The sequence below is a fragment of the Drosophila guanche genome, unplaced genomic scaffold, assembly GCF_900245975.1.
Source record: "Drosophila guanche unplaced genomic scaffold, DGUA_6, whole genome shotgun sequence".
Classification (NCBI taxonomy): domain Eukaryota; kingdom Metazoa; phylum Arthropoda; class Insecta; order Diptera; family Drosophilidae; genus Drosophila; species Drosophila guanche.
In genome coordinates this window covers 3,157,165-3,182,583 of record NW_022995753.1, presented here as the reverse complement: position 1 = coordinate 3,182,583, position 25,419 = coordinate 3,157,165, and the positions used below count along the sequence as shown (strand labels likewise).

The 25,419-nt window shown below is 41.0% G+C and overlaps 1 protein-coding gene across 3 annotated transcripts in view; it reads left to right on the top strand.

Annotated features, from left to right (window-relative positions):
* The window catches only part of LOC117588301 (innexin shaking-B), a 55,482-nt gene that overhangs the window by 12,878 nt on the left and 17,185 nt on the right, over positions 1–25,419 (top strand). For 2 of the 3 annotated variants that reach the window (XM_034279485.1, XM_034279484.1), the window contains exons 2-3: positions 10,152–10,311; positions 25,229–25,362. In XM_034279485.1, coding sequence (XP_034135376.1) covers positions 10,261–10,311; positions 25,229–25,362 — 185 coding nt within the window. In that variant the 5' untranslated portion in view covers positions 10,152–10,260. Of the gene's footprint in view, positions 1–10,151; positions 10,312–13,124; positions 13,583–25,228; positions 25,363–25,419 lie in introns of those variants that run through there. The other variant, XM_034279487.1, reaches the window with a different exon arrangement.

Here is a 25,419-nt window from a genome sequence, read left to right as displayed (position 1 = left end):
GCATAAATCAATGGAATATGGAATACGTTTTGCCAGATATCTGCCAACTCAATGGCTGCTTTAGCTTGCAACATTTTCGCCTAAAGACATTGAACTCAGCTCTTGCTGAGGCATACACAACTGTTCACTGCTTTACTCATACGCAGGAAGTCAGGCGACAGCGGCTCTCACAATATTACGCATACGCACGGGCAGCCGTTTGATGAAGGGCGGGCAACAATGGAAATTAATTATACACCTGTATGAATTTGAATAAACTCGTAATTTACCCGAGAGGCAGGGAAACGGCTGGGAACGAAACGCACACCGAGTTCATGGGTTCTTCAAGGGAACTGCACTGCACCGCAATGAATGCAATATGGAAAGCTAACAATTAAGAAAATAATCAAACAAAATTGAGTATGGAATGTTGGAGCACAAGTGCACAAGTGCGGCTCGACTGCTGGAACGAAAATTACGGTAATGCCCCTAAAATCCCTTTGAATAATGTATAAAATTTCACTCTAAGAAACGAAATTATTACATCTATGGTATGTTTGTGCATATGCGAGGGAGTACGAGCACGGCCAATCGATTATTTGATTACTCAATCAATTAAAACCAATCGAAGACAGGACTGTTGTGAGTGCGAATGCGAATGCGAATGAATAAACAAGCCAAGGAATGTGCTGTGTCCAGCAAGATATTTGTTCGCAGAATGCCTGCTGTGGGGCGGAAGGTATTATATTACCAAGCATATGGACATGGACAAACCGGTATAACCTTCGCACGGAGTTGTTAGTGTGCGGAAGCAGAGCATTTGATTGATTTTGATTAAATGTGCTAGAATTTATGGGAAAGTTACTGGGAAATTGAACAGGATTTCATTGGAATAATTATTTCTAAAACTAAAAACCGTTTTATATATTCGAAATGAAGTTAAAGGATCGTTTATGTGATAGTTATGCCTATCAATTATGCATGGTGCCCCGATTGCCAGTCAGCCTCTAATCGCTTTGCGAATCGGTCAATCAAATATGCGAAATTCATACGGCAGGCGATGGGGCTCCACCCCGCCATACTCATCCCATCTTACTGTCGCTGGTTATTCACCATATAACTCCCCACTTGCCACTCGCTCCGGTTTCTCATCATTGCCTGGGCCTGGGCCACCTTCTTTGGCCTGCACTTAAGTCCGAAGCCCACCCAAATTGGCCCATTCAGGTGCCCGCCCAGCACTCAAAAGCTTACCCAGGTGCAGCTCCACGTATACATAAACATACACAGAGATGTGTATGCACATAGCTAAGACTATATACCTACAAGCTACATAAATAGTAGCCTCCATCAGATCCTGCTGCTCCTCTGGCGCTCCACCATCGCTCTGGGAAAGTGTAATTAAATATCCATTTAGTGTACATTACGTTTCCTTTTGGCCAGGCCAACACACCGAGAGAGAGAGAGGCGGAGTGGGAGAGTGGGAGACTGCGGCTGAGCTGGGTAGACACATTACCAACTTTTCAAAAAAGAAAGAAAAAAGTAAAACCCTTAAGAAATAGACAGAGAGGCAGAGAGGCAGGGTGACAGCGGCCGAGGATGGGACAGAGTACGTACGTATGGCAAAAGGAAAGCTAGGAAAACACGAACCGCTTAGCCGGGTCTGAGGCAGAAGTTTAAAGAGCTGCTTATGTCTAAATTAATTTAAAAAGTTCGTTCACTTGAAAAATCGCGCTGGTGCTGGTCCCGCTTTGCTCTGCTCTGCTCTGCTCCAGGGGAGGCACTGCTGCCATTTGAGAATCTGAGAGGCATCCTCTTGTCGTCCATTTGTGGCCGCTCGAGAGTTGCCCGCGGCGCGGGGGCATCCCAGCTCTCGATGGAGGAGAGCACGAGCTTCTGCTGGTGTCCCTGGTGTTCACTCGTTTATTAAAGATTATGCTTATAATGACGACGACAATGACGACGACAAGCAGGAGATGAGGAAGAAGAAATGGGCATTCCACCTCCGTCATTTCCCCCAATTTCCCCTCATTTCCCGCCCCGACATTTCGCTCCAGCTTCAGTCCATCTCCTGGATGATGATGATGCTGCTATTTTCCGACATCTTTCTTTTGCTTTTCTGCAAACATTTTTCTTTAGTCGCTGTCCACTGTCTGCCCATTCGCGCTGCTCTTTATTTTATTTCATTTTCATGCCCTCTCCACTCATTCTCCTTATCCTTTTTATTCTCCCATCCCCAGTTTGGGGCTTGTTCTTAGTGCCAAGTTCTGGACTCTTCTGATAGAAGTCCACAGCGGGCCGGGATTCCCGGCTTTGGCACTTCTTTTGGGTTGAAGTGTGACATGATTTGTGTCGAGCAGTGCTCTACAGCTCTACAGCTCTTCACTCTACCCCAATCTCTTTGAGTTGTGGTGACCACGTCAGCTTAGTCTCCAGAGGGTTTTCCAGAGCGGGTGCAGTGCAACGTAGAAATATTCTCCCTTTCTGAAAGCAAAGTTTTCAAATGATCGACGGGAATAAGGAGAGAACTATGTGTGGGATAAATAAATGCAACTCGGGGAATACTTTTGGGCAGGTTAAGAATTACAAATAGCTCTCTTAAATTTGTCTTTTTTGTTGTTTTCTTTTACCAACCCATAGTGCTGCTGGAGGATTTTTTTTTACACTTTTATTTGCGCTTACTTTTCCACATCAGTGTACAGGGGACACGACTCTGATGTGACCCATATAGATGCACACATGCGAGGATATGGGTTAGAGTTTCTGTTGGGGCTCACAAGGATATAGGACATGGGGACTTGGGCGACTCCCCGCCATTTGACAGAATTCGTGACACTGTCGTTGCCGTTGCCGTTGCCGTCATCATCATCATTGTCGTCAGAGTCGTCAACGTCGACGTCGGCCAAATGACTTGTCCATTGTATGTTTTGGCCCAAAACCTTTGCGGTGAGAGGTGGTGGCCGTATGCCATTGTGTGCCCCTGCAGGACCGCAGTCGCAGTCGCAGCCGCACCCGTACCCGTACCCGTACCCCTTCTACGGAACGGACCGTCCATTTGTTCTTCTCTCTGTTTCATTTCTATGTCATTTCCGTTGGCTTTCTTCTTCGCTGCTCCTCCCCATTGCCCCACTGCTGCCTCTGCTGCTGTTGGCATTTCACAGCTAATTTCAACGAGAAATTTTTGGATCGTGAGATTAGGGCGGTCGCCAGGGGGCTCTCTGGTACTGGGAAGCAGCAGGGACAGGGATCTGGATCTGGGTCTTGCATGGGGATGGGGCTAGGCAGAACAACCATAAGTCATCCGACCGCTTGCCAGAGTGCGCTTATGCAAATTTGTGCCAGCTGACAAATGGGACAGCATTTGCACAAAGCCAACGGAGACTGAGCAGTGAGGAGCACGGAGAGTGAGGGTTTGATGTGGGGTATTTCGGGAGCTGTTCCCGCTCCTGGTTCACGCTCTGGCGGGGGCGCTGGGGCTTGTCTATATAAATGTCATTTGCGTCTGTAGATGTGGATGTGGAGGAGGCAGGAGGCAGTGGCCAGGCGGAGGCTTGGCGGCCGGCCGGCCTCTCGCTTAGCCTGACATGATGATGATAAAGTGCACATTAAAAAATATTTGCAATTGCCTTTTTTCGTTGTTTTCTTGTGTCTTGCTTCTTGTTGTTTGTTACTTGTTTTTTTGTTGAACTGTTTGGTTGGTCGTCGGGCTGTTTCGTGTTTGTTTTCGCCACTTGGAATTATTTATGTGTCGAGCGCGTTGTGAATTTGTAAACTATGGCAAAAGGCATCAGAAGCTGCGCAAGTATAACTGACAACAGAAATACAAGTAGTTGCAGAAGCCTACATCTACACCGCGAGAAAAAAGTCAAAATCTGTACATCTGTACCATCTGGATAGTTTTTCTTAGAATTTAAGTGTAATAAGACAAATAAATAAAATGAATATACAATAAAAAAACACACTGTGCAAGAGTGAAACAAGAAGATTAAAGACAAGAAATAACGTAAATGCAGGTGGCATTGAAAAACAGGTCCCGAATTTAGTATCAATCAAAGCGAATAAGGGACGCATTAGAAGGGGATAAGGATGAAGCAACCCAAGGGAATGCAAAGTATCAGCAAGAATGCTACAGACGAAAAGGAAGCCGACAATTAGTCACATCACTTTGGTGGGTAGAAAATCCATAAGAAACAAAGCAAAAAAAAAACCCGAAAAAGTGACAGAAAAATCTGCAGCCATTTGGGGCTGCCTCTTCGTGGTCTTCTGTTGGGTTTCCTGTTGGTGGGAAGGGGAAGCACTCAAACCAGAGCCCCAGATCGCTTAGCCCCGCTTTGTGGCATCCTTCGGCCTCGTTCCTGGCTCCTCGTGGCCGCTGTGGGAGTGCGAGTATATAATCATTATTACACATTATTATATAATATAATGCCTGCCGCATATAATTCACACTTGCACGCAGACAGGCACAGCGACACAGCTACAGCACACACACGTGGCACGCCCCTGCCACAGCTTCAGTCGCTGCCTCTTATCAACATGCTGCAAGCCGCACAAATGAAGTCTTCTCTTTTAATTTTTTTCTCCATCTCTTTCACTCTGCCCCAGAGTCCCCGGTCTCTCGTTCAGTCTCGCTTCTCTGTGGCCCACACACGCACATAAAATTATTTTCTTCATATAATAAGTGTAATAACTTTCATGTGTCGCATATTTGGAGCGAGAGTGTGCGTGAAACAGTCCAGGAGCACAGGGAAAGCCGAGTAGGGAGAGGAGTAAGGGAAAGAGAAAGCTAAAAAGGAGGATGCAAAAATAGGGAAAGGCAACGTACATTTCCAGCACATTCCTCTGCGACAAATCATGGAAAACAGCGGGAGAGTGAGGGATCCATAATGACCCTTCCTAACGTGCCCACATTCCAGCACACAGCAGACACTGTGACATGTTGCGTCAAGAGCTCACAGGATTAACTGTCTATCGATTGCAGTCGATCAGTTGAAGATTATTTGATAGCTTCAAACAATCATTTATTAAACAATTCATTTTCAGTGTAAATTTGTTAGCGTTTGAAGCAAAACCCTCTCTTGTTAGCTTTCCACACTTTAGAAAACTCTGGCAGTGTGCGTGTCCCGCTAAGAAAATACAAAATTCCCTTTAAAATGGGTGAACGAGTGTGGTGTTTTTAGAGCCACCATCTGGTTGGGAAATCCTTAAAGTTTGTCACATGAAAAGTGTCAGCAATATGTGGGCAATCACTCGCTACCGCAGAGCCACAGGCTAACCACCGCAACACTGCCACAACCACAAACTGGGACAAGGTAGGCAGCCAAGCACACAAGTGCAGCGGTCAAAAGGCGGTGCTGTTAGTTTGACAGGTTGTGAGGTCCAATTAACAGAAAACAATGGCTAACAAATTGCACAAAAAAACTCCAGCTGCAGCAATTGAAAATCATAAGGAAAATTGCAAACTGCACACAACAGGCGACACAAATAAGAGTCTACTAAAAGACATGCATATCGCTCCCTTGGCAATGAGAAAGTATTCCGAAAGTACATCAAATATGCTAATGATGGACTACCCCGTGCCTTAACCGCTGCCTGGATACAAAATAAGCGTCAACTTGCGGTAACCAGCGAGTACGAGTACGAGTACTTACCTGTAACCATCCACAGCCAGAGGACACAGTGCGTAACGGCATAAAGGACTAAAGAGTACATCCGAATACATACATATGTATGCTTACATATGTATTATCGTAGACTTATATACTCTGGCCATTATTCGAAATGCATTTTGCGGTCGTTGCTCGTTCGTTCGTTGGATAGATGGAAAATGGAAAGCGGAATTATGCGCAATTATTTTGGCATTGGCATTTTCCAACCTCTGCGCTGACCTCTCCATCTGCAGCCCGGGCTTGAGTTGTTTCCATGCAATTTAAGCGGCTCAGCAGGGGGCTGGGCTTTGGTGGGCTTTGGGGACAGCAACAGCAATTACAGGGCAACAAGAAGGCAATCTTGAAGGACTCGCCGCAACAAAAGACAAGCGACAAAGGACAGTATAAAGCACAAGAGTAAATTGTGGCAGGCCAATTAAGTGGGACCCCCCGCAAATGGACAGGCAGGAACAACCCACCCTCTCGCTCTCCCTCTCCCGCTGTGTTGCCAACGACAGGAAGGGATTGGAATCGAATCGAATGCAATGAATACTCATTGATTATTATTCCTTCAGTGGATTACATCTCATCAACACCCATCTCCGTTTGACAAATTTGTCAAAGCAAATGAAATTTTATGAGAATTTTCGATGAGCCAGATGGCAAGAGATGGAAATTCGATGGCAATTCGAAATGCAATTACTCAAATTCCCCGAAACTCATCTTAATTATTCTAAAATTTGAATTCCAATGTGTGATAATCCTGTTTGAGTTTGCATGGATTGTTAGAAACAGGATTGCCAATAGAAATTCCAGGGAAATACATATATGCGTATACCGAGCTTCTCTCAGTGCATTCCAACATCTTACTTATGCGAATTTCCCCTTTTAATTGCGCTTATTACTCTGACAAGCCAAGGATAAAGAGCAGCGAAATAAAAGCAAAGAAAATCAAATAAAAGAACACAGTTGCGATGTTGGGAAAAACTGAAATGAAAATTCCTATGGCTTTGTCTTCATTTTATATACAAAAATAATTTCATGGCAATCTACTTTCTCTGCCAACGATGTCAGTGGCATCCACACACTCTTGTGGCTGGGTTTTCTTATGATTGCATGCTCTCGGGTGGGGGGGGGGGAGGTGGGGCTTGCAGCCCTCCGTTAACTGTTGCAGCAGCCACTGCAGCGCCTCCGAATGCGAATGTGCCTCAGTTGTCGCCGCATCGCCACTAGAGACACGAGATGTCAGAGTGAAGGAGCTCCTTCACTTGTAGAAAAATTTTTGTCGAGTGCCGCAGTGAGTGAAACAGTTTTTTTGCAAAGCGTTTGGTGATCATTCAAACGAAGAAATTGCCCAAAAGAAAATTATATTTCGACTGCAACGAACATTTGGAACAGCTGGGATTTCCCCACCAATAAGACAGAGCATGAGCAGTCAGATCTGTCAGTCAACTCCAACATCTGAAATTAGTTGTTGATGGAGTACAGAGGAAAGATTTAAACGCCTAAATGCAATTCTCTCGCAACAAATTGGATTGCCATTAGAACCAGTTGCTGCGTTGCTCTTGCATTATACAGTGACAGACTTACTCCTATTAGCCATCTGTCTGTCTGTCTGCCAGAGAATGAAAAATCATTTAGTTAAAATTCAAAACGTTTCTAAAGTTTGTTCATATTTATACAGCGAGCTGCTAGTGTGCGGACACTGTGGACATAAATATAAATATAAATGTCAGAAGGTAGCATAAATCAGTGGACTCAATGGGTTGGTTAATGCGAGAAGATACAATAATGTGACATACAAGACCCTCGTTCAATTCAGGGTTGAGACACACACTTCTTGAGGGGAGTGTCAAAAAATGCCACCCACAAAAGTTGATACAAATATTCACCTGATGACATCTTTACCTGCGATTCCTTAGCGGGACTTTCACTGATTTCGATCTTTAAATACAACCGTTTGCACTCGCTGGCAAGACCATTTCACTGCCTTTTCTCTACCTTTCTTTCTCAAATTAAATAAACTGGGCAGCAGTGCGTTGGAAAGTGGGAATGATGGGGATTGCGGAAAAGGAAAAACACATTTATCTCGATTTTCACGCTGTCAGCGGCAACTCAAAAAGGCGACAGTTTGTAAAAGAAGCGAACAAACAAACAAGAAAAAGACGAAACAACAGAAAAAAGGTGCCAGGGACAAGCGAACCGCAAGGAACAGAAAGGAACCGAGGCGCCCTGCACAAAGTCAATTTCACGATTTATTTTTTGCAATTTAACATTTCTGTTATGCCTGTCAACCGAGAAATAAAACAAAACAAAACCCCAAAGTGAAACAAAACAAAGTAAAACCGCCGAAATATTTCCCAGGCAGAAGTAACGAACAAGTCCTGAGGCATTCAACCCTCCAGAAATCGCTGGTACCCCAGACTCCTCCAGATTCAGACCAGACCAGACGCAGAAGGTGAATGCGGTTAAGAAAATAATAATAAATTAAAAGCTTGTGCCCCTCCAGCCGAAAGGTCAAATAATTTCAATAAGACAACAAAAAATAAGAGAGAGAGAGGGCGTCGCGACCGAAAACAAGACCCCTGCAAACCGCCACGCCTTCCCTGAATGTACACCGCCCCATCTACAGGAGGCATATTGAAATGCCGAAAACAGAGCCACCAACAAGTTTAAGGAAAAGCGTAAATGTTTATGGACTCGGAGATGCCCTAGACAGAGGAACAAGCCAACAATAAAAGAACTAAAAAAATGTACAGACAGTATAAGTTTAGATGAGAGGCAGAAGAAGGTAAAGGGAAGAGCGGAGAAAGGACAAATCATATTGATTAGGACTAAAAATTGGTGGAACTGAATAATCGTCAATAGTTTCTTGGAATCCATACCCAAAAAGAATACAGAAAAAAGGAACGCCGGTAGACAAGTTGAAAATACAAGTAATGTTGCCGATGGTTTTAAAGTATTTTCAATTTCGTTTCTTCAGCAAGACACGTGGGTGGGTCTGTCCGTGCCGGCCTCCGTCGCAATTTGCTTTGTACTCGTATTTATTTTGGGCTCGGCCGGCCACTGGCGGGTAACTGGGAGGCGTGGCAAGTGGCACACCGAATGCTCAGCTAAAGTCAATATGCACAGTGTCCAAGGTCCGAGAGACTGTGGAGATTTTGGTGAAAATTTGTGTATGTTGCTCTCGAAAGTAATCAGCAAGCAGTTAGCCTCCTCCGCCCACGGAGACGGAGACCCCCAGGCTTCTGTAGCCGCCTCGCTCTCTTTTTTTCATTAATAATAAATTAGGCGCACACCGGAAACGGAAATGCGAGTTGGCAGCCAGCCCAGAGCCCAGACCAGAGCCAGACCAGAGCCAGCACAGCAAACTTTATTAGTTTTCGTTCTGGGAATATGCAACATTAGGAGGATTCCTTCTTTGCATTTTTCATGAATTAAATTCCTGAAATACTCAACCAGATTCTTTCCGCTGGATGATGGTGTTTTTTTCTGCTGTCTGTGTGCTCACATGGGAATCCAATTAAATGCGCTGCTAATCCACAGAAAAGCACAGAAAATCACAGAAAATCTCCCCAGCCGCTAGATGCTTGAGTCAATAGAGTAGTAAATGAAGTCTTGGTCTTTATCAGCCAACTGGCATCGCTTTTTCTGAACGATGCACACCGAGAAATGGGGGGGGGGGACATACATACACATTTGGAATGTCAAACGCTGGTATACCATGAAGTACAATTATTTTCTCTTGGTGTAAAAATGGGAGTGAGCATTTTGCCTCGCAGACTCTGACTGTCTGTCTATCCGCGTCTTTGGTTAGTCAGAGCTTAAAAGCTTGGCTAATAAAAACTGGAATTATGCGTGAGTGTGTGCCGGAACAGGGATGGGGATGAGGATGAGGATGAGAATGGGAGATATGTAGATAGATCCGGAAATGAAATCGGAGCTGGAGCTCAAGCTAAAGCTGGAGCATCCTCCCTGTTGCTGGAGGCAATTAAACGATAAGCGTAATCTACGTTGTCAATTCACACAAAATGCGTAAAGTCGTCAGTCGAGGAGGATTTCAATTATAGAACACAAAAATTCTACCCATGCCACTGTCCGCCCAAACGCTTTCCACTATCTTTCTATGTATAGTATGCATGTGTGTTTGGGTGTGGATGTGGGTGTGTGTGTTTGGCATGGCTGTGGCCTTTCCGCATATTTCATGAACACCACACACACACACACACACACACACAAGCGCACAAGTGGATGCCTGCGGTGGAGGTGGAGTGGGCTGCTGTGTGGACCCACTAAGTGCGGCCAATTAGCACAAAGGCAGAGGAAAGTGTTTCCGTTTAAGAGATGAGAAAGGCGAGCACCTCTCGAGTGACAATTTGCTTAACGTTTAAATTTAGATGCGAGGGCCAAGTCAAGTACTGGATGACCTCGACTGAGGATAGTTCCACATGTTATGCCTCTGTACATATAAGAGCATCTCTGGCTCTCCCTTTGTGGATGTAACTGATGTAGCTTTTTATTTCGTTGCAGGGTTCTATCACGCAAACTAAAGCCACATCTTGTTGCGGACACCGTTAAGCAGTATATAAGTCGGGCCCAACGCACAACCAAAAAGGGTACCCAAGAGCAACAAAATAACATGGAGTTTTTACGCGGCGTCTATGCGTTTATGCAAGTGAGTAGATCATCGGTGAGTGTCAACTGTTTCCTTTTAACAACTGTACTAATCCATATGAACTTGCTCTATTTTTATACCGCCTTTGGTTCATTGAATGATTATACCATACCATACTCTACTCTACTACTACTCAACTCAACCTCAATTCAATCTCAATCTCGATCCCCAAACAAAATACCAATACAAATTGAGTTTAAATCGTAAAACCAATGCCAAAAAACAAAACAAAAATTGCTTAAAAGCGAAATACAAATCGAATATGTTACTACTATTCTCTACTACATACCTATTACTACTACTACTACCACCACCACTTTTGTAAGCGTTACAAAGTATCGAGCAAAAATACCAGATAATACCAGATAAATACATGAAAATACCAGAAAATACCAAACATAAAGTAAAATAAATAAGTTAACGTCCAACATGTAAAATTACACTGTACTGCCCCAAAAAAAAAAACCATAGAGTACCAAGTATGTACATCCCATCATGAATGTCCAAAGCCACAAACCAATTCGTCGTGAAATCCATGTGAGAGAAACCATCACCGTCCAGCCACCGTGTCCCTGACAGCCTATGGAGCCATAATCTCAATATCAAACTGAATCACAATATATCACCAATCAAAAAATAATAATGCAACAGGGCAACAGCTGAAAACATTCTTCACACTGTAATGGTAGCAGTGGACAGCTGCAAATGTCCCTTCCGAACTAGCTTCAACCGTACGAGACGCCCCTCCCAACAAAAAAAAAATAAGCCATTCCATTCTTTTTTGCCGCCCCCCCCCCATGTTTTTTCTGTTTAAGTTTAGAGGCCATGACTTTTCAACCATTGCCACATCCCATAACCGAAAGCCATTGATGATAATAATACCAACAAGGAATGAAAAACAAAAAATACGAAAGTAATATGAATAATACACAATAATAATAATAATAATAATAATAATATACTTACCGTGAGACTTAACATTCTGAACGAACATTTTCAAAAGATCACAGAACAAAAGGAAACAAACAAATGAACATTCACATAAATTGCAAAAAAACAAACAGAAAAAAAAGAGTACGGGAAAAAAGAATGAAATTAATATGCAAAACATTCATCAAGTAGGATTTTGAGCATGCAAATAACAACAGACAAAAAGAAAAAAAAAAAAACAAAGCGAGACAAAAAAGAAAACCCCTTATAAAAGAAGCGAAGCGAAAGGAAAACCCACAAAGGACAATCTTAAGAAAATGATGGCCAAGAACAAAGCATCTATCTCTCTCGTTGCCCCTCTCTCACTCTCAATATCACTCTCGCTGCGGCCGAATTTATGGCTGAGCTGTACAGGGCAGAGAGTTGCTGCGCTGACCATCACAGACCCATTTCTTGCCCATTGTCCATTATAACCATTGTCCAGCCATCCGCCATACCCATCTCTTTCTTTCTATATCTCTCTCTCTCTCTCGCTCTGAGCTCTCCAATATCTTTCTCCCAACAGAACATACAGAAAAACACATACACCACTCTTTCTGGCTCACAAACATACCATATACACCAGACACACACCAGAAAACACCACAAAAACACAAAAAGGCAACCAAAGTCTCTGTCTCTCTCACTGTCTTACTGTCTATCTCTCTATCTCTTTTTGTCTATGTTCAGTTTGATTTTTGATTGTAATTGGCTGTGTAATTGATTGATTGATATTGATATGCTTAGCTAAAATCTACAACTATACTTATATCTATAGCTGTATCTATATCTATGTCTCTATGTCTGTGTCTGTTCTCGCTGTTTGTGTGTATTGAAAAATTTGTTGGCAAGAAAAATTTTGTACGATTCTTACCGTTTTATAAGTTTAGCTCTATAACTCTTTGTTTTGTGTGTACGCGTGTCAAATAGGCTTATGATTTCCCCACACATAAGGCACACACTCAGAAACACACCCCCAACCGAAGAGAAGTCTCTCCCGTGTCCAAGACCCAGTCCTTGTCCCTGTCCCTGGCCGTAATCGTTCTTTATCAACTTAGTATTTACCTTTCTCTGTCTAAGAAGGGTAATATATAATTTAAAACCAATGCTTTATTCTCTATATATATATATCAACTGAAAAACAATAAACCAAAATCGAATCGAAACCGAAACTGATACCTCAATAAAGGTTGACTACAGCAACAGCAGCAGCAGCAACGTAAGCGGATACGGAAACGGAAACGGAGAAGCCAGTGGCTTCAGCGGTTATGAGGCAAGCCTGACAACTCTGCCCAGCAGCGACGAGCCGGCGACGATCTCACCCAGAAGATCAACAAGAACAGCGAACAGCGCAATCAGGACAATAAGGAAGACCGAGGCAGCAACGGCAACAGCGGTCACAACAACAACGGCCGAGGAGGCTGCCGCCACATGGCCTGGCCAAGCGTCCACGCAGCAGACCAAATCCAAGACCAGAAGTCCTGGTCAGAAGCACCAACAGAGCCAGAGTCAGAGTCAGAGTCGCCAGGTCGTCCAGACAGCAGCATCAGCAGCAACAGGAACTGTAGACAGTTGAGAGTGCGGAAAAAATGTGGGCCATCGATGCCAGCGGTAATCAAGCGAGAACTATGTCGGGAAGAACAATATGAATAGCGAACGAACACGAATGAATGAATAATGCTAACGTATGTGATAACTCGTATGTATATATAGCCACGTATATCCATGTATAACAATTATTTACATATGAACTTGCAAGCAGAAAACCAAAAACAAAAACAACTCAAAATCAAATCAAATAACATCGTAATCAATATCAAACGATACATCGTGACACAATAAAGATAACGATAACGATAACGATGAAGATATCGATAATTTAGCACTCTAAAATAACGAAAACACAAAACAAAAAGCAAAAACTCACATAAAGTAAAATCAAAGAAAACAGGGCAACTATCAATAGGTGGCCTTAGATTGTGTGACTGAGATTTAGGAATGAATCAAAATCGATCAAACGATAAGTCAATAAAACCGATAACCGGATAACCAGATAACCGATAAGCAATAATCGAGCAACGATCAACGATAGAACGTGCAATCAAATTATATCTAAACAAGAAAATAATCGTTAAAGCGATACCGGAAACCAGAAACGAACTGCAACGAGAAGGCCTTCCAAGCCAGAATCGAGAACTACTGCTCCACAACTGCTCTGCACCCCCGAAGGGTTGGTGGTGCGTGTGTGTGTGTGTGTGGTGTGCCCACGCGGGGGCGCCCATCCCCCCACCCCGCTAACGCAAAGTGATAGAAAATGGTAATTACAAAACAAGCAATTCTAGTTAATTTACCACTAAAACTAACCCCACAAAAACCTCACACCCCAAACTCTCAACCTCTTTACCTCTCCACCCAAAAACGAAACGAAGCCCCATAATCAACTTCAGCTCAGTCTCGCTTCCTCCCCCCACCACATTGATCTGTTTATATGGAGGTTGCCCAGGCCAACCAGAAAAAGAAGGGTCTCTCGAATGTCCCACCCGATACCTCTCTCTCTCTCTCTCTCTACCACTGTCTATCTCTCTCTATCTGTCTATTACACTTTGTTTTACACACCTGATCTATGAGTTGTTTTTGCCTTAAAAATATTGCATATACGTATTGTAGATTATTATTAGATCAAATTACGCTTATTTATTCATAATTTTTGGTTTACCTTACGAGTCCCCCATTCCCACTAGCTGCACGGGACGCCATCTGGCGGCCTATACCCTTTGGTTATTATCATTAAATTTGCTTTGGCTTTTTGTCGAGTTTCGATTCAATCTGTCTCTCCTCTCTTTATCTTCTCTCTCTTGTTCAGTGATTTTGTTTGATTGCGTTTAACTCGAGTTGAGCCCGCGATATCCAGGAAACTGAACCATCCAACTGAAAAACTGTACAAAAACAAAATAGAACAGAACAGGGGATGCAAATTCAATAATCGTCTATCGATATATTATCAAAAATGCAGCCGTAACGTACCGCGTAGGACACCAGCTAAAGCCACCATGAAACATAACCCAACGAAAACAGATTGCTCGCCTGCTACCACAAAATATGCTGTCAACGTCAGCGATTTTAAAGAAAACCGCAAAAGCGAACCGCGCTAATATAAAACTAACAAAGAATTCAAAATAAAACTGAAATCTAATCAATGAAATCAAGATCAAAAAAAATATAGCTTCAATTAAACTGAAACTGAAACCAAATCAAATTTAATACAAAATGATGTTTGTGAGAACACCCAGCGTGCAGTGTCTCTCTGCTGGTCCATGTATCTCTTGTTGTCTCCCTATGAACCTCTATCTAATAATCTCGATACTTTAGATACTCGGTTGTATATTTGTATCTCTGTCTCTCTCTATCTCTCTATGCCCCATTCAAACCTATAACTATAACTATATAATTGACTCTAATCTGAGCACACAAACACACACACACATACACACAAATATAGACACACACACACACGCACAGACAGAATCCAGTAATACAGATTTGTAAAAGTATAGTAAAGTGTTGCGATTGCCGCCTGCGTTAACCGACAACGATCACAAGAAGCATTGCGATAGCGCTGGGTGCCGAGAGTGCCACCACCATCGGAATTGAACGAAAGCTAAAGCTAAACTCAACCAAAGTTAATTTTCATTTGATTTCAATTATGATTTTCCACATCTATCAATAACGATGACTATTTATGCGTATCTAACTAAGTAAAACCAAACTAAGTATGTCTGGCCTTAATGCCAAGCAAAACGAAAAAAAAACCAAACTACTTGCTTACATACGAGGCGGGAAGCCGAAATCTGAGAACTAAAGGTAGCCCTAAAATAGCTCTATTGCCGCGTATATGGTGTTCTGTGTAAATATATTTGCCAAAGATCAAATGCGACGATCCCCAAAACTGGGATCCATCCAAAGACGAAGCCAAAAACACATAAAAGCAAACTTGAAATTGAGCAAACAACTCCTCCTTATATGGAACCATGGCCAAGAACCAACCAAAAATGTCAATCCCCCTCTCTGTCACTCTCTTTGTCGCTCTCTCTCTCTGTCTCTCTCTCTAATTCTCTCGTAATCTCTCTCTCTCTCTTACTCTCTCAGCCCAGAAGCCTGAAAACCTTAAACCTGATCTATAGATAAACAAAACCTTGAGTATACAAAACTTTTCAATAAAAATCCGGTCCAAGAAAAAAAGTAATATAAAAAAAAAAAACCAAAAAATAGCTATGATTCCACTTATATTCCACTTTGGCAACCCCTACACCGCGCACACCCTTGCAGATCCTGAGCTCACCTACACATTTGGAAAGAAAAGTTACTAATTTGAGAACATATTTTTTGTTTTTTTTGTACCTTCCCTCTGTCACAAATATACACACAGACACACATCTATTTTCATGATCCAACAAGATCCTTTGTCCGCCCCCACCCTAAAAGTAGTTAAAACCAATCAATCCAAACCCCAAAACAATGCCGAAACCAAAAACCGAACCAAAACCAATACCCCAAATAACAAATTGCACGTGTCTTAAGCCGTAACTAACAACTCAATCAATTGCAGTCTCTTATGTTCTATAATATGCATACCATATCTATACCTATATGCTACTGTACCCTACTGTATCATTTGTTGTATTGTTTGTCGGATCCTTGTAGTAGCGTAACGTACACGGAAATGTTTCAATCAGCAGATCAACAAACCAAAACCAAAACCAAAATCAAACGTACCTTACCATGTATCGTAAACGTATCGTAATCAATCAATATCTACTACTCGTATTGCGGCATTTGTGTATCCGTATTCGTATTATCAAGTGCAAATCCTTATCTACTAATTACTTACCAACTAAGCAAGAAATATGGCAGCATTCTTACTACATACAGACATACATTCGCGATCGCGTGCATGATAATTCAGATTTCTATCAAATCGAAATGAATTCAAATTTAATTTATTAATTTTCATGTCGAATACTAAGGTACTAAAATGTTTATTCACAAGCTAAAGTATTAAAAAAAAAACACGCACCCAATTCTCGGAGTTTTTTTTCATGATTAAAATCAATTTCCGATTATATCCTATTAAATTCCTCATTGTCATCGATTAAATTCTAACAATCGTGTGTATGTATGTATGTATGTATGTATGTGTGTGTCTACGCATCCAAACATAAGTATGTCGCATTATGTATGTGTATGCTTGTCTGTATGTGTATGTGTAATCAGTTGTACGTACGTAAATCGGTGTAGATTTATTTAATTTGAGTTGAGTTTTTTGATTTGCTTTCAAGTATGATTCAAAAGAGATTTGTCCAACTAATTGCACCGAGCAATTGCGAGCAAAAAAGATTTGATTGTTTTTCTTCAAATAATTAATAACAATCTTATTCGTAATCTATATTGTCCTTGGTTTGGAATCGTTTGCTTTTCGTTTCCTAATTTCATTATAACATACATGCGATGAGCAGTGCTCAGCTGTCGAGCTCGAGCTGTCGACTCGACGATGCAACGCTGGAACAGAATCGAAGAAAAGCAACAACTATCGTACCCAACACCACCTATATATACATATCTATATACCTATCTACTCGTACTCAAACTAAATATATCTATAGCCATATTCTATATACATACATACATATATACATCTATATGCATATCTCTACATATATATCTATATATCTATCTAAAAGAACAAACAAAAACAAAACAAAACCAAACAAAAAATTACAATACAATAAATATTATTCATAATACCAAAAAGTAGTTGTCGTTGTTGATGTTGTTGAAAATGTGCAATTTTAATTGATTGAAAACGCAAACAAAAAATTACCCAAACTAAGTACCAGAGAAGCAAACTGTAAACAAATAACTTTTTTTGACGAATGCCAAAAAAAAGACTGAAACCGCATACCAAATAATACCATAATCTAGTAAAAACTAATAGAGACCGCTTCGAAAGCCAAACAGCTTGCAGCAGTATTCTTTTTGAGCTGGCGTTTGTTACAAACACTACAATACGATGAAGGCGATTATGCAGAGGAGGAAATTCTATACCGGTGCCATCACCGTAATCGTAAAACCCCTCACAAAACCGAACCAACCACACCACCAAAGAACAAAAGTCCTTCCCGAAAACAACAAAAATACTAGAACATTACCATACAAAATTTCTCTCACTCTCTCTCTCTCTGTCAATCTCAATCTCTCAATGTCTCTGTCTGTCTCTCACTCAAAAAAAAATGCTAATTTCAATGTTTTTGTGTGTGTGCGTGTGTAGCGTGCGTTTGTGTGTGTAAATTCAATTGTATTAAATTTGGTTATTAACTAACAAAAAGCGATATATACGTACTACTATATAAAACCGACAATTGATATTAAAGAACGAAAAAAAAAACAAAAAAAATTACCAACTGCTAAGCGGACAGGCAGCATATATGTTGGCAATCGAGCAATTTCTGTATAGAATCAACAAATGAACCGAGTTGAGTCCCCCCTGTATCTCTGTCTCTACCCCACTCTCGCTCTCTCTCACTCTCTCTCTCTCTCTGTCTCTCTCTATCCAACTATGTCTCACTGCGTATCTCACCCTCTGTGTCTCTCTCAGCGTATCTCGATCTGTGTATATCTCTCCCCTCACATAAGATGATAATTTGAGTTTAGTTCAGAGATATCAAGACTGTTTTTTGTTTGAATTTTGAAATTTCGATAAACGAGAATAACAGAAAACCCAAAAATGAAGAATCACCAAAGTGTAAAAAAAAAAAATACCCAAAACTAAAACATATGCAAACCCTACAGTAAAACATGAACATATATACTATCTATACCTATGCCATATACTTCTAAAAATACCCCATATACTAACCGAATAAAACTATTTACTCCAACATAACTATAAACTATACTATACTTGAACTAATACTAAACCAAGTACTACCTATATACCTATTCAACGTGCAACTTGAGCCACAGAAACACCCGACACTGACACCCCCACAAAGCCACTAACCACACCCCAAGTAGAACTACACTCTGATGCAAAACTGAGTTCACCTTCTTTTTGATTTGAGTTCCACACACTAAAACACACAAAAATATATATTGCATATCTGTATGATAGATCACACACACAAACTCTACTATATGTATCTGTCTACCTATCTATCTATCTATCTATCTATGTATCTATATAGATGACTACCTATCTATTGTACAAATACTATAAGTAAGTTGAATACTGCAAGGCGAGCAATTTCGATTGCCGTTTGCTGCAAATTGCCTTCGCTTAACTTTGTTTTTTGCATTTTGTTGGACAGCTTTGGCAACCCTGGCTTACACGAATCCCCCACCCCAATCACTACTTTATGCCATTTGAGGGAAGCATGCCTACTCTTTACTCTGTCTGCTCCGCTCTCTGTGTCTTTCTCCCGACCCCCAAAAAAAATCGTTCATTCGATTGCACGTAACTCAAGATCTTTTGATTTCTACCGACAACTTTTTTGTGGCACGTAATTAAAGTTTATGATTTGTTGTATATATTTGTTTAGTCTTGCCTTTGTCGAAACTTTGCCTGTGAGTGAGATCTGAGCCATGACAGAGGCCCAGGCACAGGCACCTCCGGCCTTGACATGTGTAAATAAGCCCCCAAGTATTTCATTGAGCTACACCCCTTTAAACAGAAACAAAGTCTAACTGAAGTATGAGTAAAATATAATTAAATTGCAAACGGTTTGACTAACACATACACACACGAACACGAACACCTACACACATATATCTACTAAATAAATAAAAACAGAAATACCCCAAAATATCGTATCTATAATCCATCGTATGTATTTGTATATTGCATAAGAGAAGCATCAAGACTGCCTGAAAACCCTCCTCAAAACTGAAAATTCTACCTCTTACACGAACCCACATACAATAGATGGTAGATACACTCACTTGTACATTTGCAGTCTACACTAATCTTCAAAAGGTTGATGCCACACCGTCCCCTGTCACCCGACCAGCCCCCGCCCACCAGAGAATGTTGTTTGTTTTCACATTTTCTCCTATTTGAGTTTGATTTTTGCTGAAATTTGTAACCATTGTTCGTTTAAGTCGCCAATTTAAAGTCAACTTCAATGATCTGTAGCCGAGTAGTCAGTGGGGGAAGTGAGGGGATTGTGGGCGGGTGGGCTGCCAAGAAGGCACTGATGGGTATCTGTCCTTGTTGGTTGCTTGTTTATTGCCACCAGGCACTTGGCACTTGGCTGTTCGCTCGTCCCCTCGGCTCTAGCCTCTTGGCACTGGGGGCTCTGGCTCTTCTGGTGCCTTCAATTTATTATTGACTTTGCTGCAAGAGTTCTCAGACGCATCCTAATGAAGCGTAAGTGGCAAGCACTGCGGCAGGGCCCATAACAATAACAGCATAGAACAGCCCAAGCCTCCTTGTAGCAAAGCTTATTTTTATTGCCCAAAATATATTGCCAATGTTGTTCTAATAGCAGAAACGAGCTCCCAGTCATTGCCTAGCAGTCAGCAGTGGCAGTGGCAGTGGCAGTGGCAGTGGCAGTCAGCAGTAACATTCAGTGGCCCTGGCAGTGGCAGTCTGGAGGCATTGTATGGTATGGGATGGGATGGGAATGGGAATGGAACTGGGCATAAAATTCATTGTTATGGTTACTGGCCATAAGTCAGTCACTCGCACAGAGTGAGCAGCGAAATCGCTGGAGTCGTCGTCATCGTCGTCATAGTCGTATTCGTAGTCATAGACCTCCTTCAGCCTCTCTACACATTTTGTTAATCAGCCCCAAGTAAGCCAGTCCAGCGCACATGATACTTATTGCACAGGCCACTTCCACACTGAAGACAGTCCGGCACGGGACGGGGAAATAATATGCGAATGGGTGTAAGAACAGAAATAGGGACATGGGTAGGGATACACGCAGAAGTCATTGTTCATCCACTTGGGCTGAATTTCATTATAGCCCAAGGGTGCACTCGGTTAGATTGGCTTGGTCAAAACGGATTGGAAGGATCGGCAATCCGCTGCTTGCTGCCATGAATGCCAAAAGTCTAAGCCAGAATAAATGTTCTAGGAAAAGATCAGCAGGGAAATAGGCATCGGAAAAAGATTGGAAAGCTTTCAAATATTAGTTTTAGTTTAGTTAACTTTTAGTTTCTCCTTGCAGAGTATGTTCAGGGTGTCCCTCAGTCTTTTACACTGACCCTCTTTCTGTTTAAATGAATGCGCTCATTGGCTCCGGCTTCGAGGTACCATTTATACTTTGCTTTCGTTTCAATTTCGTTTCGTAGACACTTTTGGTTTATTGTTTTAGTTATTTTTTGATTTACGCCTTTCAGTGATCATCCGTCTCTATGTCTCGTTTTTCTCCAACTCTCCATACTTTCTCTCTCCTCAATTGTGCCCCACGCCCTATCTCTCTCTCTCTCTCTTTCTCTGCCTCTCTCTTGCTCTCTATGTCGTTTATATTAATATGTTTTCTGTATAGTGTGTGTTTATCCCAAGTCTAGAACCCGACAAGACCCTGGAAAGTGCCTATTACATAGAGACAAACCAGAAACCAAAGTAAACGCCTCACCTAAACATTGTAGTCTCTACTAAACAATTGATTAACTAACTCAAGTTTAAAAACAATGCCAATTCGGACCCACCATCATTCCAGAACTCACGAAAAACATAATTAAAAAAAAAAAAACTGTTCCAAAAAAATATCGTTGTGAAAACTGTGACGAATGTAATGCCAAAATATGCCTCTCTGCCTCTCACCAAAAATCACAAAAAAATGATCGAATCGATGCAATGCAAAAAATAAAAATAAAAACATTTAAACAATTACAAAAGACAAACAAAAACAGCTAAATGTGAAACACGCCAAGCACAGGACACGAGTCACCAAAACCAAAACCAAACACGAAAGTCACGAGGTCACGAGTTCACGAATCACTCACGAGTCACGAGTCACGACTCACGACTCACCAAAAGTCACCAAATTCACGAATCAGCGAATGTCATAAGCCGAGCAGCAAATTAGTCGAACACGAAAGCTTCCCAGCAATCACAACCAACCACTCCAACACGAAACTTGGTTAAGGAACCCTCTTCCCATCCATTCTTGTCCTCTACACACTTCACCTATGATTTAACTTGCTCTCTCTATTTACCCTGTTTTGTCTTTCGTTAAACAAGATCTGCCACAATCAAGCTCTGTCTGTATCCTCCTCTTTCACGTATCACGCCGCTCTCTGTCACACGTTAGCTCGCTCTCACCTGGTCACACCAGCTCACTCACTCACTCTCACTCTTTGGAATGGCCAAGTACTACTCACTCACTCGACGCTATCGAGGCTAAGAATCCCGACCCGTGTCTTCGACAGCTAGGATAAACCAAGCGCAACTGTACCGTACCCCTATCGCTATATATCTCTCTAAAAATAAGTATACTTGTCTCCCACCAACACTCAAACCAGAAAAACAAAGCTAAATCGAAATTAAACAGCAACACAATTTAATCTATACACATAAAAAGAAGAAGCCGAAAATAAAACATAAAAATAATTGAATAAATAACTATGTAAATCACTCTCTAGATACCTATCTCTCTCTCTCTCTCTCTCTATCTCAATCACTCAATCACGGAATCACTTACTCACCAAAAAAATAACTCACTCGAATTTGTCAATCTCTCTCTCTCTCTCTCTCACGCAATATCACGACTCTCACCTTTCCCTCACCTACCAAAATAAGATAAGCAAAAAAAAACCAAACCAGCTAAGCAAAAGAAAAGCAAGCGTAACCAATACCAATACCAAAACCAAAACCAAACCAAAAACCGAAACCATAAAACCAATAAAGCAACTATAAATGATAAATCCAGACACAATATATATATATCTACCTTAATGTATGTATGTATGTATCTCTGTCAGCTTTAAGTATATAAAAACAAGTAAACCAGCAAAGAAACAAAACCAAAGCAAACCACAAAACTCAAGTCAAGTCAGCTGCAGGCAACCAAACTCCAAACTCCAAAAAGCCCAGCAGCACACACAACCTACTACTACAGCCAAATAAACAACAGCAACAGTAACAAGAAACAAGAAACAACAGAGATCCGAAACAAAGCAAACCATATACCATATCTAGATATTTATACTATAAACTATAGCTAGATATATACTCTCTCTCTATATTTCAATGTTTCTTTAAATCAATCCCAGATGTATTTGAGAAAGTTTTGATTTTGATTTTCGAAATTAATCACAAAAACAGAATACAAAATAAAACTAAAATACCAAACACCAAGAGATATACAGTCAACACTCAGACACAAAACAAAATAAAAATATTAATGGAAAAAAAAACAGGATAGAAATAAACCTGCTAAACCAAAACTAAGAAAAACAAAGTTAGAGCTAAATAAACCATTGAGCAGGTATTGCTTGGAAATGCTCAGATCGATGCGTGTCAGCGAGCCACACATACCCGTATACAAATACATGTATCGATCGGTAACTGAACACACTTTGATTTTTAAGCAGGAAATCAATACAAACTGAACACAGTGCCCAGCCCAAGCCACTGAGCCTTAGAACCCAAGCTTTGAAGCGCTATCTGTCTCTATCTATACCTCACGCTCACCATATACAATATATATATCTCCCTCTCTATCTCTCTCAGTATATATAATATATATATGTATCTCTCTATATCGCTCTCTATGTCTGTTTGTCTCACTCTAACTTGTGTATTGTGTTTGATTTTCTTAGAATAAACGTAAACAAATTTTTAAACATTTTATATAAGCAGTTCTCTTTCGTACATTTTCGCCACATTCAATTCAATTCAATTCAATTCAATCTCCAGCTCACATAGAATTTTCACCACGTATATTACCTAATTCAAATAACATTAAACTAAATATTTAATTAATTTCTATATTGTATCCTCACTCACTCGATCACTTCACTCTATATCTCTGTTTCGATCTCTCTATCTCTCTCTGTCTCTCGCGATCACACACACGAAAGATCACCATACACCAATTTACAAACACACCACCGATCACGATCACAGCCTATCACAAGAAACTCACTCACAAATATCACGGTCACGGTCACGGTCACGATCACGATCACACTGCGATCTCCATCGCGATCACTGTCACCACTCACCAACTCACCAACAAGCGCAGCTTTGTGGCTGTTGCACAAAATGTTTTTCTCTCACCCCACAAATCACAACAGATAAATAGTGATAACCACCGATCAGCGATCACCGATCACCGATCACTGACCGATCACTTCACTGCTCTCACCACTGCAGTAATAATTTCAGACTCAGTATTCACCACTTAAAGTATTAACTAACAAGAACTCAACTCACCTTTTTGCTAAAGCCGAAACGAAACAAAGAACCACAAATAAAATCCAAATTCCAATTCGTTTTCCAACACCAAAACCAATAAAGAAAACCGATTCCAGAAACCAACAACCAACCACTCACTCTGAACCACCGAATCACTCAACCAATTAATTGCATTCAATTCCGATTCAATTCTCAAATTCTGAAGCCATTATCGAAATTTCACAGGTCTCTCTTCTCATTCTCTCTCAAACTCTGTCGCTCGTTCTCTGTGTGTTCCAAGTTTTTGGTTTGCCTTATTTGTTAACCAATTTCAAACATAACTAGACAGTCAGTTAGTCAGATATTCAAATCAGTCAGTCAGCAACTAAAAAACATACCGGTTAAGTGGTCATCGTTAGACATCTATGAAATTCGATAGCTAAATTTGAAGTTCTAAGTTCCATTGGTTGCCCAAAACAAAAACCAAAATAAGTAGAAGCGGCCCGACTGATATCCACTCTCTATCTCTCATTCTAATCTCATTTCAATCGAATCTTCTATTAATCACTTCAGTGGCCCCCATTCAAATGCAATCGAATCTCGAAATTTGCATTCCCAGACAGTTCAATCACTTTTCGTTTCTCTCACACCTCTCTCAATCTCTCAATCTTTTTCTCTATAAATCTATCTCTCTATCTGTTTCACATACACACGAATCTTAGTTTGTTTTTGAGTTGATTATCCTTCTTTTTTGTTTAAAGAATGAGTTAATGAAGAACCAGTCGAAACAATTGCTGTGACACCTTACTATACTTACTTGCTTAGAATAATCAAAAGAAAAAAGAGAAGAAAACAAATAAAAAATGAAGTCGGAAAAAAACCGAAATGAATTCGAGAATTCTCAAAATGCAAATTGTATTTATTTCGCATTAATTTTAATACCCACTAACAGGCCCTCTGCTCTCTGCTCCGCCTTCAAATTGAACAGATGGAAGATCGATCTCGGATATATGTTCATAGTTCAGCTTGAAAGCGGAACGGGAACGGGTATCCAATCTGAAAATAAATCTTTGTACTGTGTCTGGAGCAAGTATTCCCCCTCGCCCCTCATTTAAATTAATTTGTAAGCGAGACTTAACTAGATAATTGTAAGGCCCATCGAACAACAGAACAGAAATGGTTGAAACGAGTTGAATTGCGTACCACCAATCTATATCTACAATATTTACATATACGCCAATGAATGTGTATAACCAGAGAACCCCAGATATGAAAAGCACCCGAGTACTATTCGACCATAGTCCTCGAATCCATATTCAGAACAGACATAGCAAAAGTTTTGCGTTCCAGAAAAGTTTCTCATCATCAGTTTGATTTTTTTCTTTCGTTTTTACTTTTGATCGATTTACTTAAACCACTGCCAAGACCGTTAATAATAATGTTCTTTCTCTTCGCCCACTCCAAACCAAACCAAATAAAATACAAACCAAAAACCAAAATCAATTCACACACAACCCAAAACACACCTCTGCGATATCGATAACGATGGCTTGATAACAGGTGTCTCATGTCAAAATCGATTCACCTGTTTTTCGCCTGCACACCAACGCAACGGTTATATTACTGATCACATTCTCGATTGCTGTGACGACGCGGCAGTACGTAGGAAATCCCATAGACTGTGTACACACAAGGTGAGTCGTCTGCACCCTCACAATATACTTTGACTAACCCGCTCTATATGTATTTTT